This window comes from Rattus rattus, chromosome 1, assembly GCF_011064425.1.
Source record: "Rattus rattus isolate New Zealand chromosome 1, Rrattus_CSIRO_v1, whole genome shotgun sequence".
In the NCBI taxonomy this organism is placed as follows: Eukaryota; Metazoa; Chordata; class Mammalia; order Rodentia; family Muridae; genus Rattus; species Rattus rattus.
The window spans coordinates 141,415,281-141,440,276 of record NC_046154.1 but is presented as its reverse complement, the minus strand read 5'-3'; the positions used below and the strand labels follow the sequence as shown (position 1 = coordinate 141,440,276).

General features: G+C 37.2%; 1 protein-coding gene across 2 annotated transcripts in view; it reads right to left on the bottom strand.

Moving 5' to 3' along the window:
- Rb1cc1 (RB1 inducible coiled-coil 1) overlaps window positions 1-24,996 on the bottom strand; it is a 65,421-nt gene that overhangs the window by 24,181 nt on the left and 16,244 nt on the right. The window contains exons 2-12 of one of the 2 annotated variants that reach the window (XM_032906458.1): window positions 20,762-20,868; window positions 18,955-19,069; window positions 15,301-15,427; window positions 14,984-15,154; window positions 11,450-11,652; window positions 9,568-9,994; window positions 3,066-3,236; window positions 2,336-2,520; window positions 1,963-2,149; window positions 1,802-1,883; window positions 1,649-1,710 (exon numbers count right to left, since the gene is read on the bottom strand). In XM_032906458.1, coding sequence (XP_032762349.1) covers window positions 1,649-1,710; window positions 1,802-1,883; window positions 1,963-2,149; window positions 2,336-2,520; window positions 3,066-3,236; window positions 9,568-9,994; window positions 11,450-11,652; window positions 14,984-15,154; window positions 15,301-15,427; window positions 18,955-19,025 — 1,686 coding nt within the window. In that variant the 5' untranslated portion in view covers window positions 19,026-19,069; window positions 20,762-20,868. Of the gene's footprint in view, window positions 1-1,648; window positions 1,711-1,801; window positions 1,884-1,962; window positions 2,150-2,335; window positions 2,521-3,065; window positions 3,237-9,567; window positions 9,995-11,449; window positions 11,653-14,983; window positions 15,155-15,300; window positions 15,428-18,954; window positions 19,070-20,761; window positions 20,869-24,996 lie in introns of those variants that run through there. The other variant, XM_032906466.1, reaches the window with a different exon arrangement.

Sequence of the window (24,996 nt, the reverse complement as noted above, 5' to 3'; positions counted from 1 at the left end):
ATTCTCCAATCTTCCCTGGACTTGAGAATGGTCACGAGAGGTCTCTCTACAGTAAACTTTGTTGATGTACCTTAGGAAGATTTTTTTTCTTTTCTCATTTTGAAGAATTCAAACTTTAATTCTAGATGAAAAACGGACTGTAAAGATCTACTAACTGTTTTCTTATAATACTGGCCAGAATTGGTATCTTTTAAAAGTAACTCCAATTATCTTAACCACTAGTCAAGAAGATTTAAGCATGTCAGGATAATCTTCATAAAACAGGTTCACTGACAAATGAGTATGTGAATGCTAATTATAACTGTGCATTCTGAAGAAGTACTGCCATGCAGAAAAATGTTTGAAATTGATGTCTTAATATGGTGGGGGGGGGGACACAGCATTTCCTAAATTTCTTTGATCATGAAACATGTTTCTTTCCATTTAAATAATTAATAAGCCCGGCTAACTGCCCTTAAATATATCGAGTGATATTTTCATGTTTAATTTAAAGGAAGATTTACTGAAGATTTAAGCTATTGACTCAAATAATGTAGTGGCATGGAGACAATGGGATGAAATGACAACAGACAGCAGAAAGACTACAAAAAGATACAATGAAAAGCAGAAACAAACAAACAAACAAACAAACAAACAAAAAACAACTGCATTGCCACTGATGATGCCTGCCTACTCTGAGCTCTTGGAGAATAAAACAGTGGTGAAGTACTCACGCCTTGGTAGTAAGCTCGCTAACTGAAGACCTGCTCAACAGAAAGAGACCATGTCTGGTACTGGAAACCTAACTACTACTCAGTCCTAGTGATATCAGGATTATTATAGGAGAACATAGAACCACGGATTCACTAATAACATAATCCCTCACAGCAATCTTCAAATATCTGTCCTTATACCTACATACACGCATACATTCTCACCCTTCATCTGCTCTTTTGCAATAAGGACTACAGAAAACTAAAACTGAAGGATACCTCTATAAATACTTCAGCACTAAAGACTCAGTGGAAAGAGGGGACAGAAAGATTGTAGGAGACAAGGGATCAGGGACTTCTAGTAACATCAGAAGCTATACCCACACATATCACCAACATGACCACCTGAACATGAGTTAAACAAGACAGACACTAACAAAACACCAAGATGCATGGGGGAAAGCCCACAATGCCTCAACCCTACATAAAGAACTACAGACAACTGAGTAAAGCTGGGAGCAGGAGAGGTGACCTTTCCCAGAGTTGGGCACACTAATCAATTGTCCAGTGACAAATGGTCAACTCTGAAAATATGCATTCATGTAGGTAGCATTATATGAACTCAGATTATGCCTAAGAATATTTATGTACACACATATATGCATATAATACCAACGGCTTTTTAAAAGTCCATGATTTGAGATTAGAAGGTGTATATAGGAGATTTTAGTGGTAAGAAAGGGAAGGGACAAACACTGTAATTAAAATATAATCTCAAACAAAAAATTATTAACACATATTAAAAAAGCTTACACCAGATAACCCTTAAAGCCAGAACATTTTATGGTAATTCAATCCTATCACTCACAACTTCTTCTGTTTCTGATAAATGCCTCTAATACTAAAAAAATGAGGCTTTATAATGTAGAATTTAGTCTTGGTTAGAAAATACATACACAAAATGAGGAAGGCCAGGAGTCCAGTCCCTTAAACAGACGATTTCTTAAAAAGGACTTCCCTGTACAAAGAAACCAGGAACATAATTATTTTAGAAATTACTTAAAGGTCAAAAAATAAAGAAAGAAAAGGGTAAATAAATGAATACTTACTAAATAATTTCCCAAAGGATTCCCTTTTTGACTTTTCAGCTTCATACAATTGTTTTCCATCTTTGACTAAAGCACCGGCCCACTTAGAAGAGGAACATTCATGTTAATAAATATACCAATTATGAGTATTAGTGCATAATTAAATAATTAGAATTGCTTACCTCTCTGTAGTGTTTAATGAACATTTTTCTCCTTACAACCTCAACAACAGCTAGGCAGTACATCTGAGGAACTGTACTGAGAGCCTCAACAATTCTGACTCTTTCTAACAGCTCTATTACAAGGCGGAGTAGCGCTTGCAGTTTTTCTCCATCTTGATCAGCATGAAGCATCACAAAACAACACCACCTACAGATAAAGAATCATTTTTCTCAACAGCTCCAATATTTGCTAAAAGTCATCTTGTAGGTAAGCTATAAAGACCAAGGCTCTATAAAGTCCAACCCCAAGGTTAGTCAATATGCATTTCAATGTAATCATTAGGGGGAAATTACTGTTATTCCTGGGAAGATTAAAATATGAAGAATTTCTTACTTCAGTCTGACATGCAGATTGTTTGCTAGCTCTTGTTTGGCAGTGGTACACTTCTGTTTAATGTCCAACAGTTTTCTGTGGTTTTGCAACATAATCATTAGCTGATTTGCATGACTCAGGCACAGATCAGGTAGCACAGACGCATCCTTCAAGTTTTCTGCTCTCATCTGATTAGCTAAAAATCCCTTTGGGAAGGAAAAGTTTTAAGAATGTTTAATTTTGTTACATAAATGACATAAGCTGTCAAGTAAGAGAAAAATGGACAACGACCTACTTTTCATTTAGATTTCTAAAATTTCTATCTCATATTAACGGGAGAAAACAAAAGAAATAGCCATTCTAAGGACAGAAAGCCAATTTACAATAATCTGTACCTTGAAAGCTTTATTAAAATAATTAACCCAAACACAAGCCAAAAGCAAACAAATTCTTTGAAATGTCAGGGAAACACAAAATCTAAGCTATCTTAGACTTTTATAATATTTGTGTTTTCTTATTAAAAATAAGCACATGAAACATCAACATCACAAGGAATAAAAATGTAACAACCACCAGAAGACACAGCACAGCAGGAAGACGCCCTGGGCTACCCGGGAAAACTGCAGTCCACAAAATACGGAAGGACTGGAAGGGAGAGGGTGAAGGGAATGAGAGGAGAGGGATGGTGGCACAAAATGAAATTCAGCTATTTGGTTCTGGGACTGGAATCAAGTGGTGCTGAACACAATACCTGAGCAAGCTCTTTCTGTTCATTCACCAGCCTGCTACAGCTAGCAATCATCTGGTCCAAGGCATACAGCCGGTCTTCAAGTCCTTTAATGGCTTTCATATTCTGATTATCAAGTTTGGCAATAGTTTGATGGCATTCTAACATAAACGGTTGAATAATCTTTGGGTCAAGCTAAATGAGAAGGAAACATATGTGAGTAGAATCTTCTGGAAATAGTTTTAACTATATTTCACAGTAACTGCATACATACAGAGTCAGATACAAAAGAGATAGAAAATGATACAAAAAAACAATGCACCAGGAATCAAGTTATACTTCCAAAGAAAGGTTGATAGAATGAACCTCATGCTAAACAACTGGTGTTAAACAAACCACAATACAAAAATCAAGAGCATAATTTCAGGAATCACAAATCTCAATCAATGCTCTAATTTGAACAAGACTCAGTATCCCTAAGAATATGTTTATGTTATTTTCAAAGTGATCAAGGTCATATAAAGTGGAGCAAATGACAAACCCATTCTTTTGCTGGTAACTCATCAATTCATCTTCTCTCAAAGCATCTTCCATAGCCAGGTACGTTGGCATATGTTTATAATTCAGAACTCAGGACACAAGGTAGAAAGACCAAAAGTTCAGGCCAGCATAGTTAACTCAGCAAGGGTTAAAAGAATTAAAAGAGTTGAAAAGGCAATGTTTTTCTTCTCAGCTGGGACAGAACGCTTAATTTAAACTTTCTACTGCAAGGAAATGGCTTGATCAATAAGGTTTCTTAATCTTTAATCTTTCCTGTTCTCTGACTTTTTATTTCTACCTGTTTGTAGTGTAAAATTTAATTATATGATGCATTTGAGGGTGATTGTTTTCTAGTAAACTGTCTGGTCACAGGTATTAAATGACCTTGTTTCATTAAAGGCTCCTAGAACTGTGGCATAATATACTACCTTTGTTTATCTCTTCATCCTCAGGTTCCGCTGCTTCCTTCACAGATCCCTCCTCAGATATGGATTACTCTGTATGGTTTTAGCATTCATTAAGCATTAACATTTATTTATTTATTTTGAGGCAGAGTCTCATTCAAGGAACTCACACTACATTGCCCAGGCTAGTCTCAAGTTTTCAGTGTTGGGATTACATGTGGGAACTGTCACCAATAACTTGAAAGAACATTTTATTTCTTTATCACTATTGATATTGTAGTACTAGTAACTAAACCTAGAGCCTTGGTGAGTAAAAAGACATGAGTAAAAGGAATGCCCTCTCTCCTTACACAGTGAGTCCTGGGGATTAAGATGAGGTTTTAGGCTTTTACCCACTGAGTCATCTTGCCAGATCCTAAGCTCAAGTTTTAATGAAGAAAAACTAGCACAGCTTTTCAAGCCTCAGAAGGCACTAGGAATACCTGCCAATATAAACACATGGGTATCAACCAAGTGATTTCTTCAACTATGTTTATTTTGTGTTTGTGCAAACACATGTAAATGGATACACGTGTGTGGGCATGAATGTGAGCCCTCAAAAGCCATGACACACAGATCATGCAGGTCAAAGGACAACTTGTGAGAGTTAATTCCCTCCTGAGGCCATCTAAGACCCAAACATCAGATTTAAGATATCCTTTACCCACTGAGTTATCTCATTGATCAAGGTCTTTTTGGCTATTCTTTTGATGTGTAAAGGAAGAATTTGACTAGGCTCTTTAAATGAGGTTAGAGGAAGGTAAAACAGGAAGACAATTCAAATGATGTGAACAGTGGTCAGAAAGAGAAAAACAATAGATTTATCTTGAATTTAACATAATTCCTAAAAACCTTACTGTAATAAAAATTTATTTAATATTTTATGGACGATTTTATTTCATTTTCCCAAAGATAATAAAAACTACAACTTCCAGGTAATGTTTTTATTGATATTAATCATACTAATAAGTTTCCACCATCAGCATTTATTGCTATATTAATCTTTACTCATGAGTGAAGTTATAAAACCAACTCTCTAATATTCTCTATTCCTAACTATACAACCATCAAGCAAACTGCCCTCCCTCTATATAGAGCTAATCATCCAATAAATAGAACAGGGCACACATTTACTCCCAGCATGTGAGAATCAGAATTTCAAGGCAAGGACTATATAATGAATCCCTGACTTAGAGAGACAGAAAGACAGACAAATAAAGTGCCTTGAAAGATATACTAGAAATACTAAGGATCAATAAACTCTGAAAAGTATAAAGTGAGCTAAGTATAAACATGCAACCCACGTATACAAGCATAAAACCTCTACATTTGTGAAACAGAAGTCTACAAAAAATCAACAATTATAGAATCTTATGTATAAATTAAAACTGTGTTGCAAACAAAACAACTACAAAAATTATTATCTAGCAGTCAATACAAATATAAAACTAGGGATTCAAATTTATAAACACAAGAGTAATTCACAAGTGTCAGAAATTACAAACATTAAATCTAAAAAGAAAACCCTTATGTTGCAACTCATTTCCTGAAGCAGTTGCTGAAGTTCAGAGCTGGAAACATACATTATGAAACAACAAAATTGGACTAATCTATAAAACTAAGGGCTTTAATATACAGCAAACCAGTTGCTAACATTAAACTAAATGGAGAGAAACTTGAAGCAATCCCACTAAAATCAGGGACTAGACAAGGCTGCCCACTATCTCCCTACTTATTCAATATAGTTCTTGAAGTTCTAGCCAGAGCAATCAGACAACAAAAGGAGGTCAAGGGGATACAGATCGGAAAAGAAGAAGTCAAAATATCACTATTTGCAGATGATATGATAGTATATTTAAGTGATCCCAAAAGTTCCACCAGAGAACTACTAAAGCTGATAAACAACTTCAGCAAAGTGGCTGGGTATAAAATTAACTCAAATAAATCAGTAGCCTTCCTCTACACAAAAGAGAAACAAGCCGAGAAAGAAATTAGGGAAACGACACCCTTCATAATAGACCCAAATAATATAAAGTACCTCGGTGTGACTTTAACAAGCAAGTAAAAGATCTGTACAATAAGAACTTCAAGACTCTGAAGAAAGAAATTGAAGAAGACCTCAGAAGGTGGAAAGATCTCCCATGCTCATGGATTGGCAGGATTAATATAGTAAAAATGGCCATTTTACCAAAAGCGATCTACAGATTCAATGCAATCCCCATCAAAATACCAATCCAATTCTTCAAAGAGTTAGACAGAACAATTTGCAAATTCATCTGGAATAACAAAAAACCCAGGATAGCTAAAACTATCCTCAAGGATAAAAAGGACTTCAGGGGAATCTTATCCCTGAACTCAAGCAGTATTACAGAGCAATAGTGATAAAAAACTGCATGGTATTGGTACAGAGACAGACAGATAGACCAATGGAACAGAATTGAAGACCCAGAAATGAACCCACACACCTATGGGCACTTGATTTTTTGACAAAGGAGCCAAAACCATCCAATGGAAAAAAAAAAGATAGCATTTTCAGCAAATGGTGCTGGTTCAACTGGAGGTCAACATGTAGAAGAATGCAGATCGATCCATGCTTATCACCCTATACATAGTTTAAGTCCAAGTGGATCAAGGACCTCCACATCAAACCAGATACACTCAAACTAATAGAAGAAAAACTAGGGCAGCATCTCGAACACATGGGCACTGGAAAAAATTTCCTGAACAAAACACCAACGGCTTATGCTCTAAGATCAAGAATCGACAAATGGGATCTCATAAAACTGCAAAGCTTCTGTAAGGCAAAAGGACACTGTGGTTAGGACAAAACGGCAACCAACAGATTGGGAAAAGATCTTTACCAATCCTACAACAGATAGAGGCCTTATATCCAAAATATACAAAGAACTCAAGAAGTTAGACAAGAGGGAGACAAATAACCCTATTAAAAAATGGGGTTCAGAGCTAAACAAAGAATTCACAGCTGAGGAATGCGAATGGCTGAGAAACACCCTAAAAGAAATGTTCAACATCTTTAGTCATAAAAAGGAAATGCAAATCAAAACAACCCTGAGATTTCACCTCACACCAGTGAGAAGGGCTAAGATCAAAATCTCAGGTGACAGCAAATGCTGGCGAGGATGTGGAGAAAGAGGAACACTCCTCCATTGTTGGTGGGATTGCAGACTGGTACAACCATTCTGGAAATCAGTCTGGAGGTTCCTCAGAAAATTGGACATTGAACTGCCTGAGGATCCAGCTATACCTCTCCTGGGCATATACCCAAAAGATGCCCCAACATATAAAAAAGACACGTGCTCCACTATGTTCATCGCAGCCTTATTTATAATAGCCAGAAGCTGGAAAGAACCCAGATGCCCTTCAACAGAGGAATGGATACAGAAAAATGTGGTACATCTCCACAATGGAATATTATTCAGCTATCAAAAACAACGACTTTATGAAATTCGTAGGCAAATGGTTGGAACTGGAAAATATCATCCTGAGTGAGCTAACCCAATCACAGAAAGACATACATGGTATGCACTCATTGATAAGTGGCTATTAGCCCAAATGCCTGAATTACCCTAGATGCCTAGAACAAATGAAACTCAAGACGGATGATCAAAATGTGAATGCTTCACTCCTTCTTTAAAAGGGGAACAAGAATACCCTTGGCAGGGAATAGAGAGGCAAAGATTAAAACAGAGACAGAAGGAACACCCATTCAGAGCCTGCCCCACATGTGGCCCATACATATACAGCCACCCAATTAGACAAGATGGATGAAGCAAAGAAGTGCAGGCAGACAGGAGCCGGATGTAGATCGATCCTGAGAGACACAGCCAGAATACAGCAAATACAGAGGCGAATGCCAGCAGCAAACCACTGAACTGAGAACAGGACCCCCGTTGAAGGAATCAGAGAAAGAACTGGAAGGGCTTGAAGGGGCTTGAGACCCCGTATGAACAACAATGCCAAGCAACCAGAGCTTCCAGGGACTAAGCTACTACCTAAAGACTATACATGGACTGACCCTGGACTCTGACCTCATAGGTAGCAATGAATATCCTAGTAAGTTCACCAGTGGAAGGGGAAGCCCTGGGTCCTGCTAAGACTGAACCCCCAGTGAACGTGATTGTTGGGGGGAGGGCGGCAATGGGGGGAAGATGGGGAGGGGAACACCCATAAAGAAGGGAAGGGGGAGGGGTTAGAGGGATGTTGGCCTGTAAACCGGGAAAGGGAATAACACTCGAAATGTAAATAAGAAATACTCAAGTTAAAAAAAAAAAAAAAAAAAAAACAAAAAAAAAAAAAAAAAAAAAAAAAAAACTAAGGGCTTTAAATAGAATTTAAAAAAAAACATCAAATTAAGCACCTTTTGCTTATTATATTGCTGGCAAACAAAACTACTGCTATGAGATAAACAGTACTAATTGAGAGATTAAAAAACAAAGTATCTCTTGGTGGATTTGTTAGCGAGTCCTATACAGTCCCAGGTACTCAAAAGGTTGAGGCAGAAGGACTGTAAAAGGACTTAACTGGACCACACAGTTGAGTTCAAAGTCAGTCTGGATAAGTTAGTAAAACTGCCTATATAGTGCAGGGGATACAACAGTAGTGGAACACTTCCTAGCAAGTATCAGGTTTTATACAAAATTATTCTAAATTCCAGCACAGCAATGATACCAGTTATTAGAACTATTATATGTTATATGGTTGATTATGCAATCATAAATGGAAGTTTTAGTTACTAAGATATTAGTATTTAAGCAGAAATACTTGTCTCGCTTTCATTTTTTTGGCAATTTTTGCTGAATCGAGTGCCTTAAAGTGAATTAAATAATTACCTATCAGATGTTATCAAAGACAAAGATATTAAGAAGCCAAGATCTTCCGGGTCTCATTTTACTTACAACTTAAACAATGTAGGCATGTGCTGTTCTAGGTATCCTAGACTAAATATTCAGGTATTTCATTTTATTGAAGACCGAATGAATCAAGGACTAAATCTGTTTTCAAATTAAGTACCCCTATAAGCAAAGTCCTTTATATTCTGACAACTGAAATCTTCAAAGCATTAAGTATTTTGTGTCACTAAAGCGATTTCCTTTCTGATGCAAATGTTTTCTATCAACTTACAGAGCAAATATGAAGAGAATATGAATATGAATATCTCATGTTTACTTCTAGAATTGTAACTGAAAGCCCAATGTCTTACTGATAACTTCTTAAGGAGATGGAATAATTACTATTCTCATATAGGAAGGTGCTTACTGTGAAAAGACCACTTTCCAAATTATGGAAATGTTCAATAATATAATTTAATTGGTAGTGATTCATCCTTGAATCACTCAAAATGTATTTATGAAAACTCTTCAAACTGCACTAAAAATTTACCATCTCAAATAATCTTCCCAAGTTTATAATCAACTCAAGAACATGATTACAAGTAATTTGATCCAATCTCAAGTTCTAATGCAAGTTCTGCTATTAATCATCCCCCCATAACACACACACACACACACACACACACAACTTACCCTGCTCATAGAATCAAAGCACTTCCTGACCAGAGATTCCACATCATTAGGTCTATCTTGAACATTTATCCAGTCTAACAAAGAAACATTAAAAAAAGGCAGATCACTGTCTTTAGCATCTACTGGAGCGTCTTCTTGCTGGACAGTACTTTGACAAGATTCCCGAAGTTCTTTGCCTTGTTCAGCATCGGTGACATCTGGAGCTACATGCTCCACTGACTTGTGAAATGAGGTTAACAAGGATGTGTTAGTTGTTCTAGGCATATCAGGAGAGAGCACCAGTTCAGTAGATCTTTTCAATTCAGCTTTCTCTGAGCCTTCATGTTCATTTAAAGAATCCGGTCTTCCCAAACATTCCCTGTAACTATGTCTGGTTAGGCACTCCAACAGTGGAATCTTGGCCATTACTGAAACCGCAGTTCCTAAACTTAATATATAAAACATGAGTCAGTAAAACAAGTGTGTTCATCCAATGAAATCACACTGCACTTCAAAACACCAGCCTTACCACTGCTCCGAGTCTTATTCACATATAAGCTTATTTATTAGCCAGATAAAAATACAGCTTAGTAGAGAGGTGACCACTAAAATTAAAATACCAATTTACACAAAGCTAGCTACATTATACTGAAGTAGACACTGACTTTCAAACTTGTTTCAAAGACAACCTATTTATTAAAAACCATAAAAATTTATTAAGATTGACCATAGCAGTCCCTCACAATGTAACTGCCTTTAACACAATCAAATATACTTAATATATTGAAAATACAGGATTAAATTAAGAATTCTAACCTTAGAATAACTCTTATACTAACCACATCAGGCAAACAGACTGAGTGGGTTAAGCTACTGAAGGGTATGGAGGAAAATACTTAATCTTTAAGCTGTCATAAAGCTGTACCTTTTAATATACAGGTCCTTCAAGTAAACTGATGTGGTTAGGGTTAGAGGACTCTCCCCAAAATAGGTACTTGGGAAGGTTATTGTAATAAACATTTAAAATGATCCTTTTTTAATTACCAATTATCCATTCTTTTTCCTACTAATTATTTCTTCCTAAGTCAACTAAGGACCAAAATTTGTCTTAAAATATTCAATCTACAATATTAAAAACTGAAGAAAAGAAGGAGTCATGGGGGTTGGGGTACAAAATTGCTTGTCTGAAATAGGAAATGATGAGGGTTGAGTTACCAGCATCACTTAAAAAAAAATTGTAAAATTTGAAGAAGGAAAAGTATATACATACTATCACCTCTAAGGTAAATTCAAAGTAGAGGGGAAAAAAACAAAACCAAAAACCTACTACAAAATCTGGAGAGTACATATACTAGCATGCACTCATAATTATTATTCTAAGGTTTAAGTATTGCTCATTTGCATATTAATTATAGATTATTTTAGTACTTTCCTTCTAAAGCACAGCAGTACTTGTTGATTTATATGTAAAGGACCTATACTAATTTTCCATGTCTGTGAGTTCTGGTCTTCCTGTCCCCCATTTACATTTTCTCAACTGGACGAAAGCTAGGAAGAGATTCTTAGATAGATGGACCAAAAGAAACCGAGAACAAAGCCAGAAGCACAACTAAAGTGTGACTGTAAAAAAGGGTGCGATGGCTGAGTGGGTAACAAGAACGGCCTCAATCCCACAGCCAAGGGAGAGAACCAACATCAAAACCTTATCCTAGCTTTTCCATAAGCACTATGAAGCACACATCCCTGTACTTACACACACTACAATAATGATAATTATAATAACAAAAATGCTTTAAGAGACTCTTAAAAATAATCATTTAAATAGTGTCCTCCAGCCAACATCCAGTGACTAAAAAAACTACTGATAAAGGCATGGTAAACATCCACTTAATGATAAACATACTGAGTAAGTTTTAACTTGATGTCTTCTATGGATTGCAGATAATCAGAATAAATACTTTCAAACTTGAAAAGGAGTTTTTGGTATGAAGTTGAACAGTCCTCCAGATTGGCCATGATTGCAGCCCAGCCTTGGTGCTGAAGATGTTCGTCATGGACAAGGCCTTCACAGAAAGAGCAAAGCTTCTTGGCAACTTCATACATTTCCTGTTTGAAATGGAAAATAAAGAAGCAAAGGTCTGTGTGTATATTTGCATACATATGCATTTTCAAACAGTTTTTCTAACATGAAAGATTGAAAATGCATTATCAGATTATAGGATAATATAACACATCTTCAAACTGTAAGACAGGAGTCCTCAATTATAAAAAATATTGTGTGTATGTGTGTACGTATGCTATGTGTATGTTGTACATGTATGAACATGAAAGCTTTAAGAAGATGCTGGGTGTCCTACCACTTTCCACTTTATTCCTTTGAATTGAAGTCTGCGCCTAGAGCTGGGCTGGTGGCCAGCAAGCCTCAGTGACACTTCTGTCTACTGGTTCCCTAGCACTGGGATTAGCACATGCCATCATCCCCAGCTTTTTGTACAGGTATTGGAGGTGCAACTCTTCATGCTTCACCAGCAAGGTTTTCACCAACTGAACCACTCTGCAGCCCTAAGAGCTGAATGGTTATTTTTAAAAATAGATGACTGGAATTCAATTATAAAGAATGAAGTATCAAGTACAAACTAATAAAAAGCAATGTGGGAGATTTCTGAATGAGAGAAGTTGCCTGTCACAAGAGATTCTGCTCCTGTGGAAAATAAATAACATCCCACTGTTCGACGGAACTCTGTCAGCAGCTCAGACACTTAGGGAGGTACAAAGAGAATATGGAGATAAATTAAGAATGGAATTTTCCAAAGGCTAGAAAATAATGAAGTAGAAAAATAGCAAATGTAAAATATAACTATGTAAAAACAAATAATCTAGAGGAGAAAGAGAAAAAGAGAGAGTTACAAATCTCACAAAACACTATGAAAAAAATTAATCAGATTTTACTGTGGGCCACCATGGTGGTGTACTCTTGTAACACTAGCATTAGAGTTGCAAATGTATGAGGAACAGATAATATACACATTGTATGTTGGGAGAAGTGACAGAAAGAGCAAGTTACTATTATAAAACATAGCACTGCAGAGAGGATATGTCAGTGGAAGAGTGTGCCAGAGAACTGCCCCCACAAAAATACAATGTAGGTTATCGCTCACTGTTCTTGGTTGTCAGTGAAAATTTGCAGTAGGACCCTACAGCTGAAGACAGCTCACATATTCATCAGAAAATGAAGAAAAGATAGTACTGACCAGGAAGCTTATTCTCTGATGACTGACTGCCTCTCACAGTATTAGAAGTTGCTATTCAAGCAACTAGTGTAGAGGGGATAGGGGACATCAACATTCTTACCCAGCTGAAACTCTGAACTGCTATGATTACTGGGTATGAATATTGATCTTGTAAGATCAACGCAAATGTAGATGCAAAGTGTTACTAGAGTAATCATTCACTTTCTGATTTAGGGCTTGTTCCATAGAGAAAGCACACGCATGCCTGTGAAACACCATGCCTGGTGAATAATCTATGGTTGGAAGCTCACAAGACCCAGGTGAACCTACTATTATTGTGCAAAAGGAAGAAAGTGAGTATCAGTGGACAAACACTCAGGAATCATACACGGCGTTTGCTTACCCATAGCTGAATCAATACATAATAAAATTAGAAATGAGGGAATATAAAAGGACAAAATAAAGATATTCAAATGACAGTTGTGTGGTGGTGATTTTTTTTTTTTTTTTTTAAGCTCACTTGGTAGATAGAAGCAGGTTGATGTCTAAATTGGGGCCAGTCTGGTCTACAGAGGGAGTTCCAGGACAAACAGGGCTAAACAGAGAAACCCTGTATCATGACACACACACACACACACACACACACACACACACACGCTGCCACACTTTGCGCATACGCACACACTGCATTACACGCACCCCTTTGTATTACACAGGGTCTCTCTGTGTGTAGCCTGACTGTTTTGGAACTTGAAACTTGCTTTGTAATCCAGGCTGGCCTTGAACTCACAGAAATCGATCTGTCACTGCCTTCTGAGTACTGGGATTAAATCAAATGTGCTGCTGTGCTACCGCCCAGCTCACAGTGTGACCCTTATACGTGAGTATAATCCCACTGAAATGTCTCCTTCTGTTCAAGCTTTTGTTGATTTACACTTTATCACCACATCCTCTAATAAGGTAAAAATTATATTAAATATTTAATGTCACACTTTCTCGGGAGACCAAGAGGCTTATGCGAGAAGATGATGCCATCACCAAGAGGATCTCAGCTGACTCAAGCACTACCAAGTCTTTTATTATGACGATGACAACAGCAACAAAATGGACTCAGCAATCCTGGGTTAAGTCACTTCCTACTACCAGCCAGTAGCAGAGCCAGAATGCTTGTGGACAAGAAGAAAAGCATCTTTTAAGTCCATGACTAATTAATGTACAGACAAATATCAAAGGTTAACCCACTCCAAGAAAACCAAACAAACGTCTGTGGCTCCGCATTAGGCTGAATAGCAGCCTCCTCAGCATTCATTCCCTTCTGCTTCCCATCAACCAACGTGCCTTTGACTGTAAGGGCAAAGTGTTCTCACCGCTGTTTTCCTGCTACAAGCATCTTTTGTCCAGTATTACATAACACATCAATATGAGTTCCTAAGTTTTACTAACCAACACTGACACTTTTCTAAATGTTACTTGTTACAACAAAATACAGACTGTGTTACTTCACAGGTCCTAAGAAACATTTTTCTTCCTTATCTAAAACTAAACACAGCAACTTCTTGACAGCTTGGAGTCAATGACACTTCAGTAAAGCAGTGGTTAACTAATCCATTAAAGACTGTTCTAAACTAATAATGTGACTATCACCATCGCGGGGAGATGCTTGCCACCTCATATTTAAGACAAGCTTCTCACACTATCTAGTAACGCAAAGGACCAAAATTTTAAAACTTGGTTTATTAACTATAAAATATAAATTTTTTATTAATTTCAATTGTGTGTATGTACGTAATAAATAAGTACAGGTTCTGTGGAAGTTAGAAACATCAGATACCTGAGAGCTAGAGTTTCAGACAGCTGTGCATCGACCAAAATGGATCCTGGGATCCAAACCTTAGGTCCTCTGGAAAGACAATGCATGCTCTTAAACTATGATCTACCTAACCTTATCTCCAACCCTCAACCCTACACTTAAGTAGAAGAGAATTTTATAACGAAACTACTAAGCAGACGGGTTAATCCCTGAAACTATATTGAGAACCTAGTGCCATTATATTCTTTGACAGGTGCACATACGATAAAAAACAAAAACTGTAAGAGGAGAAAGAGCTGGGAATTTCTCATGTTACCTATGCATAATTTTGACTTCTTTGCTATCTAGACTTGAATGCTTTTAGAAGCATTTAGTTAAAGTATTGTTTATATCATACCACTGCAAGCTGTGTCCTTGAAGCGACAGTGTGGAAAACTGCAGGCATCATAAGAGACTCTTCGACTTTTATTTCCATGTCATTTTCTGTTGAAAAGGTGGTTTTAGGAATAGCAGGTGCACGGTCACATAAGATCATTTCTTTATTAAAAAGAAAAATTGGATTTGTGTCCTATATCAAAAAAATGCAGAAATGATAGAAATATAAGTGTTATAAATGGTACACTTGTATACTGCCCTTAATTAATATAAAAACAGAGTCCCTATTCCCATCTGCTAAGAAAGCAGAATACACAGTCCAGGGTCTTTGACACCTACCGTCCCAGCGCTGTAAGTGCACACTCTTCGATCTGCAGTCATGCATTCTCCTCCATTGACAACTAGCACCTGGTGCTGAACAGCAATCTTGTATTTGCTTTGAATGGCATGCTTCAGATCAGCCACACTTAGAAAAACAAAATCCAGTTATTTACATGTTTGTAACACCTTTGTAAAAGCACTTCATAAACACCCCCCCCATAATAAGACTACTAATTTCATTCTAAGGTTTTTCTCAAATAACAGTAGTAAAAGTTTCCTATTTTTAAATTGGATACCACCATCAACTGGCTGGCCGTGAATTAAATGCCTATGTTTTTCATATCTAAAAGTGAACCCATAAAATATAGGCAGGATACACAGTTACTTTTTTGGGTTTTGCATAATGGTAAAAGGTATAAATTAACATACATGTATGTTTAAGCTGACATCTATTTTGGTAAAACTCCTCAGAACACAGGATGTGTGATTAAGATTTTCACACTACATTATAGAAAGTACATTAAATCTAAATCACATGAAAACTGCTTCAAAAAATAAAATTCCTATAGCCACTTGCTAAAATCTGTGATCCTAGAAGGATCCTAGGCACTTGAACTTAATGAGAAATCATTCTTTTAGAAGTAAAACTGTATCAATAAAAAATGAATGTATTTAAAACACAAGTTCATAATAGCTGGGTGGATAAACTGCCCACTATACAAGCAAAAGGACTTGAGTTTAAATCCCCAGGACTCATATAAAGGCAGTGTGTTGGTCAAGTCTGTAACCCAAGCACCAGGGTAGCAAGGAGACATGCAGATCCCCTAAGCCGCTGGGATGCATTGGCTAGGCAGGGTAGCCAAATCAGAAAGCTGTAGGTTCAATGAAAGTTCCTATCTCAGTAGGAGAAAAAAGGATGGGGGTGATAGAGCAAGACATGACACATCTATACACATGACCAACATTCATAAGCCTGCACCATGAATGAATAAAATAAAACAAAAATCACAAAGTAACCCCTTAGTGGCATTTGTGCGTTTATGTCTATTTGGTGTATATACTGGCACGTTCATCTGTGCCTGCATGTGGACACGAGAGGTTAATGCTGAGTGTCCTTCTCCATTGCTTTCCACAATGTTTCGAGATGGGATTTCCCACTGAATCTATAGCTCGCTATTTGGCTAGATTGAATTGACAGCAAGCCCTGCGGATTCATCTGTCTCTGCATGCTGCTGCTTCCCTTCCTACCCTGCTGGGGTTACAGGCACACAATGAAACATCACACATTGAAACACTGGGTTTATACATGGGCATTGGGAATCCAAACTCAAGTCCTCATGCTTGCATAAGCAAAATCTTCCAAGGCTAACTCTTCAGCTCCTTTAGTGCCATTTTTAAAAAGCTTTTTATTGGCATTTATTAATTATACATATTAATTGTATATCATAATTAATATTTCATTAAACATTTTCACAAATTTTATTTTCACTCTTTTCCTCTTATCTTCCTTCTACTCTCATTAGTCTCCTTTCTCTTTCCAGTTATTTCCTACCTTTCTTCTACTCTCATGCTAAAACTTCCTTTTTAAGGTTTAATTAGAGTTACTTCAAGAGCTTGGGGTTATATACAGACGTATAAGCAACTTACCACTGGAGCCACTACTAAAGAAAATATCTCTCTGCCCCAGAACTCACGAACTAACTACAGATTCTTGGAGAGAGTAGAACTAACTTAGTACCATTTTTTAAACATTTTTTTTTAAAGATTTATTTTAAATTATATGACTACTCTGTAGCTGTATTCAGACACACCCGAAGAGGACATCAGATCTCAGTAGAGATGGTTGTGAGCCACCATGTGGTACTGGGAATTGACCTCAGGACCTCTGGAAGAACAGTCAGTGCTCTTAACCACTGAGCCATCTCTCCAGCCCCCATTAGTTCCATTTAAAAGTAAAAAACCAACAAACATGAAAAACAACAACAAAAACCCTCTTTAGTTTGTGTGTGAGAGCTTTTCAGGTGCATGCACAGATATGCATGCATGCATGGTATGCTTCCTGCCCAGAGGAACTGGAATTTCACAACAGGAGGTTGTGAGTCACCATGTTGGTTCTGCAAACACGCCCTACCTCCTGTGCAAGAGTAGCAGCGCTCTTAACAGATGAGCATCTTTCCAGCTATCTTCCTGCTCTCTTCTAAATAAAAGTTACTCAAAGTGTCTGTAATAACTTCAGTAGGAGACTATTCTGCAATGCTATCAAACCGCCACAATAAACAGCCTTGAGGGTGGTATGTACCTACTTGTTCTTCTCCCTAGGAGAACTTTTTTCCTTGCCCTGAGAACAAACCTTTGTACTTTATAAGCTTATGAGAATATTCAAATATTTGATATCCTGGCCAAAATAGAAAATGACTAGAAATGAGCTTCACTAAATTACAAAAGAATAGTCCATTTAGTTTATTCTCACATTAATAAGCAAAACAAGCCCATTGATTTAATTCATATAAGAATTAAAAACTACAAATGGACAAGATGGCTCAGTGGATAAAGGATACTGTTAAGCTTGATAACCTGAATTTAATCCCAAGGATCTAGATGGAAAAGAGAACCCAGCTGCATGAATTGTCCTCTGGTTTCCTCATATGTACTTTTGCATGTGCAAGTGTACACATAAACACACACAAATAAAATGTAGTACAAAATTAACGAAAACAGCAAAGTGACTCTACTGCTCTAATAAACCTAGCTTAGAACTACCCTTTTTTAAAACTGTGAATTACAGTCATGCAAAACCACAAACCACTATTTCCTGAATTTAATTTTAGCATTTAATAATAAACTATGTATGATGAGTAGGAAAATGATACCGAGGTTTCAGATTTACAACATGACTACTGTTTGTTCTGAGACCCAGGTATCACTACGTATCCCTGACTCATGAAACGCAGATGCCCGTCTGCCTCCAAAGTGAGTGCTGGAACAAAACGTGTTTAACATTCCCAGCTGGCTAGTTTTTTCACATAGATTGGTTATTTTTTTAAAAATTAGACTTATTGATTTTATTATTTTTATGTGTATTGCGCACTGCATATGGGCCTGGTGTCACAGAAGTTAGAAGAGGGCACTGGATTCCCTGAAATTGAAGATACAGATAGTTGTGAGCTATCATATAGGTGCTAAGACTCAAACTTTGTTCTCTTCATAATGAAGCGACAAGTGCTCTTTAGTTGCTAAGCCAACGCCCTAGCCCCCCGTTGTTTTAAAAACAGGGTTTTAAAAATGTTTGTATGTGTATTCAAATATCTATATGTGTATTCATATGTGTGTGGGTACATGTGCATGCACATGAGGTTACATGAAAGCTTCCTTAGGAAGTGTTATCCTTGGGAAGAAGATTTACCTCCTTGAAGACTGTATCATTGTCTTGAATTTCAACAAATTCAGCTACACTGTCTATCCAGAGGGATCTTCCCAAACTTCGCTTACAAGAGTACATCATAACAACTGTCATTCCTATGTGGGCTTTGGGCATTAAACTCAGACTGTTCTTGTAAGTGTTTTTATTGATTCTGTCATCCCCACCATGGTAGAATATTTTCTTAAAATTAGGTAATTTTTTTTTCATTAAGTCAAGTTGGAAAAGCAAAGGATAAGTGAAATATAACTCACGTTTGCACAGTTAGCTCAGTGTCAAATGTCAGAGTGGTTCCAGTGTTAACCAGAAACACATATAACTTCATGATGATCTTTCTGGAATCTGACACCTCACCCTCCAATGTGGTTCCTAAGTGAAAAAAACAAAGGGAATTATTCAAGAATAAGATTGATCACTATGAAAAAACAACTTTGCTATACAACAAAAAATAAAGTGTGTGTTGATTTTAAGATAGCTAAATTGGATCATGCAAACAACTTATGTTTTGTTTTGTTTTATTTTGAATAAGACTAGTGAAAAGCGCAAGAGTCCTACACTGGACAGATAGCTTTTGTATAGGAAAAAGAGGCATACCACTAGAAAAATGTGTATAATTTTTCATGTTTTCTACACCCTGAATAAAAAATTGAGGAGGGGGGTGTGTAATTCACCAGAATAATTGATTTGCATGCAATATGCAAAAGGTTCTAGATTTAATCCTCAACAGAAAATTAAACAACATAAAACAATATATATGTGTGTATTAAGAGAAGGGAGCAGTTACATACTTGCAAAACCAGTACTCAGGAGGCTGAGGCAGGAAGATGGCTTGGAGTTCAAAGTCAGGCTAGGCTACATATTAATTAAGTTCCAGGCCAGCCTAAGAAGCAGTGATTTTAATCTCAAAAACAAAAAACTCCAAAGGCACCGCTTCCTGTTTCTGGGAGCATATAAAATACAATTGGTCACTATCGGGCTGAGAAGATGGCTCAGCAGGTCAAAGTACTTGCTACTTAACCAAGAGGATATGAGTTCAAATCCCAAGGACCCATGTAAAACAGCAGGGCAGGTGACAGGGAAACTGTTAACACTGTGAAAGGAAAACACTGAAAGCTCACTGGGACTTGCAGGTCCCCAACCTAGCTCCACGTTTTAAAAAGGATTTTGTCTCAAGAAAAAAGGTAGAGGAGACAAAGAGCAAAGTGACATCCAACTCTTGCCTCCATTCCAGGATACAGGAATGAATATATATATAATGAACTGTGTGCACATCCCTCCCCAGAGACAGACAACAGCTATTAATTTCAAGTTAAATACACCACACACACACACACACACACACACACACACACACACACCCCTCTACACACCCCTTCCTCCTTGGTTGCTGCTTAATCTGTATTCTGTCTCTGTAATGAACTAGATCATTCTACAAAAAAACCTTAACCTTTTTCCTACCCACAAAAGCCGGCAGCCAGGGACTGGACAAATGGCCCAGTGGTTATGAACATTGCAGCTCTTATAGGACCCAGGTTCAATTCCCAGCACTCACATGGTGACTCACAACTGTCAGTAATTTTACTTCCAGGAGATCTGATGTTCTCTTCTAGCCCCTAAATGCATCAGGTACAGACATACATGCAGGCAACCACTTATACACAGAAATAAAAATAAACATATCCTTAAAAACAAAAGCAAAAGATCACCCTCTACCACTAACTAGAAACTGGATGGATCTCAAAATGAAATTATATAAAGCTACTATGCCATCAACCTGTTCAATTTAAAAAGTCATTTGTGAGCATTTCATAATCAATAAAGTACCACAACTGTACTTTAAGACCTTTGTTATTTTTTCCATCATTATTTTATTGTATTTGTTTTTAACAAGCAGCAGGTAGAAATCCTATGAAATTGATGAAATTAACCTCTTAGATTAGAATGGTTTATGTCCTTCCCTTCTGAATCATAAAATTTTCATGTACAAAAAGGTAAATAAAAGGTAAAACTTTGATGTCGATGGAACAAAAACACACTTATGAAGGTTTAAGTATGACTTACCGCCAGGTACAGTGAAGAGAACTACTTTTCTGCTAAGATTACAAGTGTCTTATATGTGCTTGCTTGGTATTGGCAACTGAGTGGCATTACTGGTGAAACTCAGAGAACTGGAAAAGAGAAATTTCAAAGACATATAGAGAAATCAATGCCAACACTGATAACAATAACAACATAATGTTAATCATTATTTTCCTTTAAAACTGCCATCTATAATAATAGCTCTCTACCTAGAACAGTTTTTCCACCTGAACATTCACTTAATGCACAACGATGATGCAGCCCTATAATGCTCCACTAAAGACAAAAGTCACCACATTATCACCAATGCTTCACAGCCTGCAGTACTAATGCCTAACAAAATGTACCCCTTCAAGACTACATGATATTTACTTATTAGCCTCAAGAGTTTAATCTCACAGAATACATTTCTTGTCTTCAGAATTCTTTCTTCTTTTTTAATTAAATATTTTTAATTGGATATTTTTTATTTATATTTCAAATGTTATTCCCTTTCCTGGTTTCCCAGCCATAAGGCCCCTATCCCATTCTCCTCCCCTTTTTCTATAAGGGTGTTTCCCCTCCCAAACCATCCCCATTCCTGCTCGCCCCCAACATTCCCCTGTACTGGGGAGTCCAGCCTTGGCAGGACCAAGGGCCTTTCCTCCCATTGGTGCCCAACAAGGCCATCCTCTGCTACATATGCAGTTGGAGCCATGGATCTGTTCATGTATACTCTTTGGGTAGTGGTTTAGTCCCTGGGAGCTCTGGTTGGTTGTTGTTCTTATGGTGTCTCAAGCCCCACAGCTCCTTCAATCCTTTCTCTAATTCCTCCAAAGGGACCGACTCAGTTCAATGGTTTGCTGCTAGCATTCGCCTCTGTATTTGACATGATTTGGCTGAGCCTCTCAGGAGAGCTATATCAGGCTCCTGAAATCATGTATTTCTTGGCTTCACAGCTATTATCTAGTTTTGGTGGCTGTATATGCATATATGGACTGTATCACTAGGTGGCAGGGCAGGCTCTGAATGGCCATTCCTTCAGTCTTTGCTACAAACTTTGTCTCCATATCCCCTCCTATGAATATTTTTGTTCCTCCTTTTAAAAAGGACTAAAGTATTCCTTACTTTCTTTTGTCATTCTTCTTGAGTTGATGTGGTCTATGGACAGTATCTTGGGTAATTTGAGCTTTTGGGCTAATACCACTTATCAGTGGATGGTTTTAACTCCTTTGGTAAAGGTCAACTGACCATGGGTGTGTGAGTTCATTTCTGGGTCTTCAATTCTATTCCACTGATCTATCTGCCTTTCTCTGTACCAATACCATACAGTTTTTATCACTATTGCTCTGCAATACTGCTTGAGGTAAGGGATGGTGATTCCCCGAGAGGTTTATTGTTGAGGATAGTTTTTGCTATCCTGGTTGTTATTCCAAATAAATTTGCAAATTGCTCTTTCTAACTCTATGAAGAATTGAGTTGGAATTTTGATGCGCATTGCGTTGAGTCTGTAGATTGCTTTCAGCAAGATGGGCATTTTTACTATATTAATCCTGCCAATCCATGAGCATGGGAGGTCTTTCCATCTTCTGAGATCTTCTTCAATTTCTTTCTGCAAAGACTTGAAGTTCTTGTCATACAGAATTTTCACTTGCTTGGTGAGAGGCACAACAAGATATTTTATTTTATTTGTGACTATTGTGAAGGGTGTCATTTCCCTAATTTCTTTCTCAACTGTTTATCCTTTGAATAGAGGAAGGCTACTAATTTAGTTGAGTTAATTTTATACCCAGCTACTTTGCTGAAGTTGTTTATCAGGCTAACTTGTTCTTTGGTGGAACTTTTGGGGCCACTTAAATATACTATCATGTCATCTGCAAATAGTGATATTTTTACTTCCTTTCCAATTTGTATTCCTTTGACCTCCTTTTGTCTGATTGCTCTGGCTAGGACTTTGAGTACTATATTGAAAAAGTAGGGAGAGAGTGGGCAGCCTTGTCTAGTCCCTGATTTTAGTAAGGTTGTTTCAAGTTCTCGCCATTTAGTTTGATGTTAGCTACTTGTTTGCTGCATATAGCTTTTACTATGTTTAGGTATGGGCCTTGAATTCCTGATCTTTCAAAGACTTTTACAATGAAGGGCTTTTGAATTTGGTCAAATGCTTTCTCAGCATCTAATGAAATGACCATGTTTTTCTTTGCATTTCTTTACATAATGGATTGCTTACATGGATTTCCATATACTGAAACATCCCTGCATCCCTGGGATGAAGCCTACTGGATCATGATGATCATTTTGATGTATTCTTGGATTCTGTTTGCGAAAATGTTATTGAGTATATTTGCGTCAATAGTCATACAGGAAATTGGCCTGAAGTTCTCTTTCTTTGTTGGGTCTTTGTGTGGTTTAGGTATAAGGGTAATTGTGGCTTCATAGAAGGAATTGGGTAGTGTTCCTTCTGTTTCTATTTTGTGGAATAGTTTAGACAGTATTAGTATGAGGTCTTCTATGAAGGTCTGATCGAATTCTGCACTAAGCCCATCTGGTCCTGGGCTTATTTTAGTTGGGAGACTTTTATTTTAGTTGGGAGACTTTTAAGAACTGCTTCTATTTCTTTGGAAATTATGGGACTGTTTAAATCGCTTATCTGATCCTGATTTAACATTGGTACCTGGTATCTGTCTAAAAAATTGTCCATTTCCTCCAGATTGTCCAGTTTTGTTGAATATAGGCTTATATAGTGGGATCTGATAATTATTTTAATCTCCTCAGATTCTGTTGTTATGTCTCCCTTTTCATATCTGATTTTGCTAATTTGGATACACTCTCTGTGCCCTCTGGTTAGTCTGCCCAAGGGTTTATCTATCTTGTTGATTTTCTCAAAGAACCAACTCCTGGTTTTGCTGATTATCTGTATAGTTCCTTTTGTTTCTACTTTGTTGATTTCAGCCCTGGGTTTGATTATTTCCTGCCTTCTACTTGTCTTGTATGTATTTGCTTCTTTTTATTTTGGAGCTTTTAGGTATGCTGTCAAGCTGCTGACATATCCTCCCTCCTGTTTCTTTTTGCAGGCACTCAAAGCTATGAGTTTTCCTCTTAGCACAGCTTTCCTTGTGTCCCATAAGTTTGGGTATGTTGTGCCTTCAGTTTCACTAAATTCTAAAGAGCCTTTAATTTCTTTCTTTCTTCCTTGACCAAGTTATCATTGAGTAGAGCATTGTTCAACGTCCATGTATTTGTTGGCTTTCTGTCTTTGTTGTTGTTGTTGAAGACCAGCCTTACTCTGTGGTGATCTGATAGGATGCATGGAATTATTTCTGTCTTCCTGCATCTGTTGAGGCCTGTTTTTGAGACAAGTTATATGGTCAATTTTAGAGAAGGTACCATGAGGTGCTGAGAAGGTATATTCTTTTGTTTATGATGAAATGTTCTATAAATATGTTAAATTCATTTGGTTCAATGATTTCTGTTAGCTTCTCTATGTCTCTGTTTAGTTTGTTTTCATGATCTGTCCATTGAAGAGAGTAGGGTGCTGAAATCTCCTATGTTCTGTAAGGTGCAATGTGTGATTTGAGCTTTAGTAAGGTTTCTTTTATGAATGTTAAGTGACCTTGCATTTGGAGCATATTTAGGATTCAAAGTTCACCTTGGTGGATTTTTTTCCTTTGATGAATATGAAGTGTCTTTCCTTACCTTTTTTGAGAACTTTTGGTTGAAAGTCGATTTTATTCAATATTAGAATGGGTACTCCAGCTTGTTTCTTAGGACCATTTGTTTGGAAAAATGTTTTCCAGCCTTTTATTCTGAGGTAGTGTCTGTCTTTGACACTGAAGTGTGTTTCCTGCATGCTGCAAAATACTGGGTCCTCTTTAAGTATCCAGTCTTAGTCTATGTCTTTTTATTGGCGAATTGAGTCCATTGATATTAAGGAACAGTGATTGTTGTTTCCTGTTACTTTTGCGGTTAGAGGTGAAATTATGTTTTTGTGTCTCTCTTCTTTTGGGTTAGTTGAAATTAGATTACTTTCTTGCTTTTTCTAGGGTGTAGTTTCCCCACTTGTGTTGGAGTTTCCCACCTATTATCCTTTGTAGGGCTGGATTTGCAGAAAGATATTGTGTAAATTTGGTTTTGTCATGGAATATCTTGGTTTCTCATCTATGTTAATTGAGAGTTTTGCTGGATATAGTAGCTTTGGCTGGCATTTGTGTTCTCTTAGTCTCTGTATGACATCTGCCCAG